At 39.4% G+C, this 9,847-nt stretch overlaps 1 protein-coding gene across 1 annotated transcript in view; it reads left to right on the forward strand.

Moving 5' to 3' along the window:
* Positions 1–2,174, forward strand: part of maml2 (mastermind like transcriptional coactivator 2) — a 365,731-nt gene extending 363,557 nt beyond the window's left edge. Inside the window, exon 5 of the mRNA XM_033022374.1 lies at positions 1–2,174. This exon is cut by the window's left edge and continues 622 nt beyond it. Coding sequence (XP_032878265.1) covers positions 1–412 — 412 coding nt within the window. The 3' untranslated portion in view covers positions 413–2,174.
* The last annotated feature ends 7,673 nt before the right edge of the window (positions 2,175–9,847 follow it).

Consider the following 9,847-nt stretch of genomic DNA (forward strand, 5'->3'; position numbering starts at 1 on the left):
GATAGCTCCAGGAGTTCAGATGCGACCTTTGGCACAAATGAACCAAGCCATGAGTGGACAGACAATAGGCTCAATGAGTGGGTCGGCTCCAAGAGCTAATCAGCCAAGACCTCAACCACAACCTATGGCTGCAATGAGCCAGTCAGCAGCAAGCATGGCTGTAATAAGCCAGGCACCTTCAGTGCAAACAATGCCTTCAGCCAATTTTCCTTCTACCAACCTGCCCCCTCGAAATTACCAGGGAACAAATCATAACAGTGACTTGGCATTTGACTTTCTCAGCCAACAAGGAGACAGTGCACAGTCGGGACTCAGCAGTGACTCTGATTTCCTTGACTCATTGATAAAAAGTAGCACCGATGACTGGATGAAGGACTTAAACCTCGATGAAATTTTGGGGCAGCATTCGTGAAAAAGCCAGAGGATTGTAAATGTTATCCATCTGTCGGAGAAGTACCGATGGACAAGGAGCCTCACAATAAATCGCAGGTGTGCACTATTGTGCCCGATTAGATATAGGTTACCCAATGGATAAAACCTACCATTATATCCTCTCCACCACATGTACATTATGGACTCAAAATGCATAGATTTTATCTAGTGCTTAGTAAAAAGAAGTTTTGTATAATATGTTTTTTACTGAAAATCATATTCTCTGTAAGAAGATTATATTTATACTTTTTTTTCTGAAAAAGTTCTGTGAATCATTGTAGTGCAACCTTTTTACTTACTAAAATTAAATTGTACATGTTTGTATTCTGTCATAGTTTTAAATTGACTTACATGTTAGATCAGCAGTCTACTTATTACCAGTTTCAAATACATACAGTAGTTTGCTTTTAAAGTGTTTTACAGTATAATTATTGTTTTATAAATTACCTGTTCTACTTTCATTGATTTTGTTACAGTCCCAACAAAATACTTTATCTTCCCTTGCATTACATTTACCCAACGTGACCTTCTGTGGCTAGCCTTCTAAAACTATTCATTTTATAGATAAACAGCAATATCATTCAGCCACTTCAGCGTCTTTTTAAGTACACCCATGAATTCAGTGTTACTGTGTGTTTCCACTTTATCATGACGAAGGAATGTGTATTGTCAACTCAGTATTTATCGGCCAGAACTATGTTAAAGTGTTCACAGACTTGGAGCGTAACATTTACCAATGTAACAGTAAGCTTGTAAACCTCTGTGAACAAATCTAGAGAGAATGCCTGATACACATTGTTTGTGCATCCTCAGTTTTTAGTGTGGCTTCGCAATGGGGAAACCCATCTGGGAAACGGGCGTTCCTCAAGAACCAACTACTATTGCTCATTTGTAGACTGCTTCCCAAGTTCAAAGCTCATTGCGGAAGGAAGGCACATTGAAAAACCACTGTAGGAAAATGGTTATCCGTTGCTCATATAGTTTTGCGGATCTACGCCTTATTTTTCAACATTAAAGGATTAACTCCTGATAAAATATCGATAATGGTACTGGTGCACATTCATCCGATACAAATACATTTCAAATCAACTTGGTTATTTTCAGGGACATTAAAATTATTTGGTAAGAGAACCTTCTATTTACAACTAATAACTTAGCATTCAGAAATAATTACATATGCAAGGAAAAGCAATGCAACCACACCAGATTACAATATCCTTCATTTAAAGAAGTCTAGTGACCTGATCATTTATTGCAGAAGTCAACCAGAAATTAAATTAGGTTTGGCAACATTAACAAAGCATTGATCATTTTTTGTGCCCAAAGGATGCAGAAACATGCAGAATTCAATCATTTTGACATCTGGGCTACATTATTATATCTCACAAGGTTTATCTCATTCAAGACATTGGCGCTGTACAGGGGCAAATTGAACAGGTACAGCATGGAATCCCATGACATTCTCTGCTAGAATCAAACAATGATGGTAATACGTTTCAGGATTGTTGCACGTGTTAAGAAACTGCTTGTCCAATCTATGTATGTTTAATATTTTTGATAGCGTTATACAAGGATCAGAAACAATGCATTGTCATTTTCTTTCTGTATTTTACAGTACCAGGATTTGGAGTGAATAGCATTTTTTTTTAAAACATACACTCTGTGCATCTCAAGATAAACTAGTTGAGGACTGAGCACTTCATTTTGGGAGCAGTATAAAAATAAATAGTATCATCTAATCATTCAATGTTATTGGGCCATTTTGTATCTGTGTGTCAAATGTGAGTTTTTGTTTTTGATTTTTGAGTTAATATTAAACCCTGGCAATCAGTAAAGGGGCTGTCCCACTTGGGCGACCTAATCCGCGAGTTCTGGCGAGTTTGCCCTCGACTCAAACTTGCAGCAGGGTCGACACGAGGTCATAGGATGTCTTTGTAACTCTCCTTCATGCTTGAGAGTAGTCCCCATGTACTCGAGGCCTCAGCTAGGTCGCAGCGTATTTTTCAACATGTTAAAAATTGCCCGCAAGTAAAAAAAGGGCACTTTTTTACTAGTAGGTTTAGTCCTAGTAGGTCGGCATGTTAGTCGTAGGTAATCAAGGGTAGTCGAAGGTAATCGAAGGTAGTCGTAGATAGTCTTCATCATAGTCGAAGGGAGGTCGAAGGAGATCGAAGGAGGTCGTCTTCAATCTCCACTATTCGGTGTCCAATATTTCCGAAATTAGTCGTAGCTAGACGTAGCTAATCGAAGCTAGTCTTCTACATAGTCGAAGGAGGTGTTCCATAAGACATTTTTTCAAACTCTCCTAAACTCTTCTAAACTCGCCAATTAGGTTGTTCAAGTGGGACAGCCCCTTAAGTCTTTCTTCGTGTTCAGCTGAGTGATTAATGTTGGGATTTTTATTTCACGCCACAAAGTTGACTTGCAAACTGAAACAATCAATGAAAATGACAGAACCAAGTCCTTTAGATATGCAGACCATGAAAAATGGTACTTTTGTATAATAGATTTTGTAAAAGTTCTATTGAAACAATATTATTATACTGCATTTTGTATTTTATTGTAATACAGTATCTTTCTTGAAGTATTTCCAAATACACTACTGCAGATGCAACAATTTGTCAAAAAAATGCTGTGATTTATTTGTTGTTGTAATTAAACAACAAACTTTCTGATTACAGATAACATCACACATTCAATGAGTCTAAAATCTTCCAAAGGTACTGCAACTAAATTGTTTCAACAGTATTGTTCAGAAAAAAAATCAAAACATCAGGGGTGTTCCTGTGTCAGTTTGTGAACTTCACTCAACAAAATATCAAGACTGGGACAACTTGGATTCCAGGGCTCATGCCAGAGAACATAATTAAGTCACAGTTTTCTCTTTGGTCAACATGAAATAAAGGTATAAGTTATAAACTCAAGACCAGATATAATTGTTTCCCATGTTTGCAAAGTGACTAAGAATGTGAGTATAATTCTGCAGTCCCACTGAAGTGCCTCACAATAATGAGGGTTTTTTTTACTCCTCAATTTATTACATTCAATCTTATCTGTGACCTGGTACATTTCAATTCCACAACTGGAAACCTCCGTCTGCCTTGGTCCATCTTTTCAAAACTGAACATCTTATGCACCATATATTGCAATGACATAACAAGTTTTTCAGTCTTTCATATTTGAATTTCTATATAACAAAAGTATTCCATGTGCATTTCGACTGTAGTTTCTCTCTGAAGACCCAAAGGACACTCTAGCGCTAAATCCTAATGATGTACTGAATCTTATGTTTACATAATCTCAGCATTAATGTATTGTAAAGATGTTCATTCCTTGCATTGCATTTAGTTGTAGCTTACTGCTTTAATAATCCAAAGTACAGGTTTTAATGTCTTGTGAGTCTATATCCACAAATCCCTCTCTGCTGACAGTGAAGTAAATATCTTTCAGAATATGATTACTGGGGATTTTTTAAACCCAAAATCTAACATCGCACTCATTTCATTCTAAGCCTGTTTTTACCACTGCCACCTCCACCCTAAACTTTACCAAAGTTCCTTTCCAGTTTTGTGTTGAATTTCTTCAGAATTAAATACCTGTACAATTTAATAAATTTAAACACTACTCCTGATAAGAACATGAAAAGTAGAGCATGAACAAACCACTCAGCCCATTATTCAAAAATATTATTTTACCCCCAAGGCACTTTCCTGTAACCATCCTGTTTTCCCCAATTCCCAAGATATCCAACAATAATTGATCTCTCCTTTTTGAATATGTCCAACTACTGAGCCAATTCTCTTGGCTGGAGAATTCCAAGATTGCACTACCCTCAGAATAAAGAAATGTATCATTCTTGAAAGGATGACCCGTTATTTTGTAAAGGTTCGATTGAAACAATATTATTGAATACCAGCTCATTTTGTTTAACCTTCTTTCATCGGACACTACCACTATTTCAGGAAGCTATCTAGCATAGAAACATAGAAAATAGGTGCAGGAGTAGTCCATTTGGACCTTTGAGCCAGTACCGCCATTCAATATGATCATGGCTGATCATCCAAAATCAGTACCCCATTATCCCTCTATTCCGTTACCCCTAAGAGCTATATCTAACTCTCTTGAATACATCCAGTGAATTTTCCTCCACTGCATTCTGTGGCAGAGAATTCCACTGATTCACAACTCTGAATTTTTTTTTCCTCATCTCAGTCCTAAATGGCCTACCCCTTTTCTTAAACTGACCCCTGGTTCTCTACTCCCCCAACATCGGGAACATTTCTCCTGCATCTCGACTGTCCAATCCCTTAAGAATTTAATATGTTTCTATAAGATCCCCTCTCTTCCTTCTAAATTCCAGTGAATATAAACCCAGTCGATCCATTCTTAGAAAACCTTGTTTAAACTACCTGTATCAGAAGTATCACCCACCTGAGTAAGAAGACCAGACCTGTTCACAATACTCCAGGTACAGTTTCAGCAGGGCTCCATATAATTGCAGTAAGATGTCTTTACTCTTGTCGCAGAATGGGGAAAAAGGTAGTCACTGTCCTCCTGAGGCATAAGGCGAATCGTGAGGTGAATAGATAGGGTTTTTTTCCCCAGGGAAGGGTAATTGATAGCTCAAGGACATAGGTATAAGGTGAGCAGGGAAATATTTAAAAGGAACTTGACGGGCACCTTTTTCACACCGAGCATGGTGGATATATGGAATTAGTTGTCAGAGGAAGTAGTTGAGGTAGGTACAATAACAACATTTTAAAGACATTTTTGGACAGTTACTTGGATAAGTAAGAATTGGAGGGATATAGGCCAAACGCGGGTATGTGGGACCTGCATGGTCGGCACAGCTGAAGGGTCTGTTTCTGTGCTGTATGATTCTATAACTTCATCAGTCCCAACACAACACGCCCATTGCTTCCTCATTATCTACTCTGCTTTTTACAACCTCTTAAAAACTTAAACAGGTTTGTCAAACATGATTTCTCTCTCATAATTCCACATGGACAACCCATTTTAACTTTCTAAATGCCATTGTACTAACTTTTTCCAGTGGTTGTCCTGCTATTGACATTAAGCTAATTGGTATGTTGTTTCCCATATTCTTTCTGACTAATTTCTGAAATTCCTAAATATTTCACAAGCCCAGGTTTCCCAAAACTCCTGGCTCACTACATACACTGCATTTCCCACAAGAATCATGAGTTTCAACTTTCAAAGTATCACTTTCAAAATCTATTCTGGCTACCTCTGACAATTCTCTTTCCATATACACGGTTCTTCCAATCATAATTAAGGAGGCCAAGGTAGCTGACCAATAAGTACCTAAATTAAAGTCACCCTCTTTAAAGATCAGCCTGATGGGTCCTGACACAAATCGTCACATCCATGTTTTCCAATGATGCCGTAGAATCCACTGAGTTACTCCAGCACTTTGTGTGTTTTATTGTAAACCAGCGTTTGAAGTTCTTTTCATCTACATCGCTATCTCTATTTTTTCATCTAGTTTTTTTGCTCCTAGTTTTACACATCATGCTGAAAGCTTCTTAATTTCTTATTCTTTTATTTTAATTTTTGCAGACATTTATTCTAAATTATAATTTGTTTGTAACTTCTTTAAGCCCTGTTAAAAAAACATTCAATTTTTGCTGCACAATTCTTTGTACTAATTTATTTTCCATCTCATCTCATGTACTTGTTACTCTTGCCATTCTAAAATACATCTTCGTCCAATCTGATCTTCTTGTTATTCTGCATACTATTTTCCTTTTCTACTTTTCTACCAAATTTTCTTTATGTAGTTATTGTATCCATTTTAACTCTCCAATGTATTTAATTTAATATGAACAGACCTAGAATTTATGCGAGAATCCTCCTGTGTTCCAGCATTGGCTGTGGTTACCAATTATAATGATGTGTTTCTGTTTCAGTAGTAATTTGTGTAATTACCGTTGGTCTCTTTTCCCTCTTTTAAATTAAAACAATAATTATGAGAACAGATTATTGCACAATGACTAAGTATCAATTAACCATGTTATAAGGTAATGATTCTGACTGGACAAAGCCAACCTGTAACCATTGATATTAACAGAGCACAATTACATTTGCTAACATCTAACTAACATTAATATATATTAATATGGATATTAATGCAGCTACAAAAAATGTCCATGGGATGTGAATGCATTTATGGTTCTCGTATGCATTATTGTGTGTGTTGCTAATGCTTCTGGAAAAATGCAAATAGGTAGATTTTGTTATCAATCATTGCAGTGTTTTTGACAGTTAGGAACCAGCAAAGCACTTTGTGCTCTCTCTTAATCTCACATGCCTGAGTGTGTATTCAGCATCAGAGGGCACCTGGCAATAACATTTAAAGAGCTCACCAATCATATTCACATTAGTTGCTTATTGATTTCTACAGGTAGTTTCAAAGTCTCTAGCCTAGTAGTGGTATTGTCCAAACTGTTAAAGTTGCTGAAGTTAGCAGGGAATAATGAAAATGGTGTTGAATGATTTGATCATTCTTCCTGAAGGTCTAAAGCCAGAAAGGAAAATGAACTATGGGGTTGACACCGAGTTTAAAAAAAAGTATTTACACGCCTGGTAGTTGTGGTAAATGTATGTTATTCAGTTGGGAGAAAATGGAGAAACAATCTTTTCAAATAGTAGAAAATTAATAAAAGTCAGTCTATGTGCAGGCCTTTGGTGAGAGAACGTGTGGCATATTGGGCCGAATCGTCTGATGACTGGCAAGAAGCACAAGCTTGCCTTTTGCAAACTATTGAGAGCGCACTGTTTCATGCAGTAACTGGGGTGGAGTAGTCGATGCTTTGGATCAAAACCCTGCATTCTACACCTATCACAGATGCTGCTCAACCAGTTGAATTTCTTACGCCTGATTTATCGCTCCAGATTCAAGCATCTGTGGTCATCTTTGTCTGGAAGGTAGGATGTACTTCCCTTTGAGATAGGAAGTATGGATTCAATAAATTGTTTCCTTGACTATGGGGTTGTCCTGTAGATTGAATAGGATGGTTCTATTACCCCCAGAGTTTAGAAAAATTAGATGTGGTTTCTTGGAAATAACCGAGATACTGAGAGGGATTAAGAAAACAGAAGCATCTTGATGTGGTTAGATTAGTGGGCATTTGAACTGGAGTGCAGGATTTCGATAACGAGGTAGAGTGCTGATGGAAGAGAGGGAAGAAGTGAAGAAAGGAAGCTCAGGAGGTTAAATCAGCCAATCGTATTTAGGAAGCTCTCTATGTGGATCACCATGAGGAGATGCCCATACTTCAGTGGGAGACCTTCATTGAAATCTGTCCCCTTACCTGAGTTAGGGGAAAGGAGCAAACTATCAGAGTCTGTGAAGATGGCTATAGTGCCTCATCTTCTTCAACCGGAGATATCTACAAGCAACATGGTTGCCGCATATGCAAAACCATTCGTCACTCTTTCAAAAGAGCTGTTTGAACATTTCTTCTAGCCAGACCCCACCAAAGAGAGAATGAGAGGCTTGACAAGAATTGTATTGTTTGCCCTGTGGACGCTGCCATTGATTGTACATAGGTTACTTTATAGCTGTTGCAAACCTTGCAGCAACCAAATTAATCGATATTCAGCTGGAATCTGACGATATCCTGTGTATGAAGGAACTGCAGATGCTGGTTTAAACCAAAGATGGACACAAAAAGCTGGAGTAACTCAGGCAGCATCTCTGGAGAGAAGGAATGGGTGACATGTCAGGTCGAGACCCTTCTTCAGACTGATCAACTCTTATGTTGATATACTGACTGTAATCATGGTGCAGCAGTTTGCAGTGATGCACGAACCTGGTCTGTAATGCCTGATGAAGTTGAACCATCACCTCAAATGAAAAGTTGGCCATTGGATGACAAGATACCTCAATCAACATTAATGGCACCAAAATGGAAATGGTTGAGTGCTTCAGGTTCCTAGTTATAAAGATCCCCGCACACTAAAGGGCCTGACGTGACCTTTCAGCGACTGTCTTCGACCTCCAAGTTCGAGGGCACTCATCTGAAAAATCTGGAGCTGGATCAACCGTCAGCGATGAAACCATGAGCTGGATCGACTGACCGCACACACACATACACACACACAAACACATCGCAAAGGCGGAGGCCAGTGAAAGCGGGGGAGCGCTGTCTGAAATTCACACCCACGATGAAGAGGAAGGCAAAACGGCTGCACAGTGTATGGTGATTCCTTTAGAGAGCGCGGGGGGTGGGGGTGGGGGGGGGGGAGAGAGAGAATGGGGGAGAAGGAGTGGAGACACTTTTAAGAAGCCAGACAACTTTTAATAAAGTTCAGCGGGCATTTTACATTACCGGCAAAGATCCTATAGCAAGCAAGATAGACCACTCCTGCTAAATGCAATGGGCTGACGTGTAGTACGCAATGGAGCGGAACGTGGGTCTTTTTTTTTCGTCCATTTCAGTAACCCGACCCGACTCGCAGTGTAATCAACGTTGCGGGAGAACAGTTTGTGTTAATAAATTATAATTCTGAAAATGAGGAGAAGATATTTCCCAAATAACTTATTTTTACGATGATGTATCCGTAACCGTCTTCTGCTCCGCACTAGTATCCTATGGGATCTTTGGTGTGGAGACGGAAGCCGGTTACGGAAATGGGGCCGAAAATTACCCATGAATCCGCCCATGACCGTACTATGCCTTTTTCGTCGAGTAACCTATCTTGCTTGCTATAGGATCTTTGCTTATCGGTAGGTTTTCCTTGGTCCTGAAAACTCCAATGAGCCAATTAAAATGCCCGGTCACCGAAGGAGATTGCCTACGGCTGCCCTCGACTGCCTGTAACTACATAGCGACCCCACTCCACTGGACTACGAGTTCAAAAGAACCATGCCGACCAAATTTTACTCGCGGAAAAATTTTCAACAATTTGAAAGATTTTCCTCAACCAAACTGAGGCTGCGAGTATGCAGGAACTTCCCTTGAGCATGAAGGAGAGTTCCAGTGACCGCATAGGACCTCCTAGGACCACGTGTCAACCATGCTGCGAGTTTGAGTCGAGGGCAAACTCTTCTAAACTCGCAGATTAGGTCGCCACAGTGGGACAGCCCCTTAACGCTATTCTATACACACTAGGGACAATTCACAATTTGACCAAGCCAATTAACCTACAAACCTGTACATCTTTGCAGTGTGGGAGGAAACTGGAGCACCCGGAGAAATCCCACACAGGTCACAGGGAGAACGTACAAATTCCTTACAGACAAACACCAGGAGTAAGGATCGAACACGGGTCCCTGGAGCTGTAAGGCAGTTACTCTACCGCTGCGCCATGGTGAAGCCCCGAAGTTCCAGAACAGCTCCCTGAATCTCTATGGTCATAATATTGATTCACTGTCAACGTGTACTGCTCA

Source organism: Amblyraja radiata, chromosome 6 (genome assembly GCF_010909765.2).
Source record: "Amblyraja radiata isolate CabotCenter1 chromosome 6, sAmbRad1.1.pri, whole genome shotgun sequence".
Taxonomy (NCBI): domain Eukaryota; kingdom Metazoa; phylum Chordata; class Chondrichthyes; order Rajiformes; family Rajidae; genus Amblyraja; species Amblyraja radiata.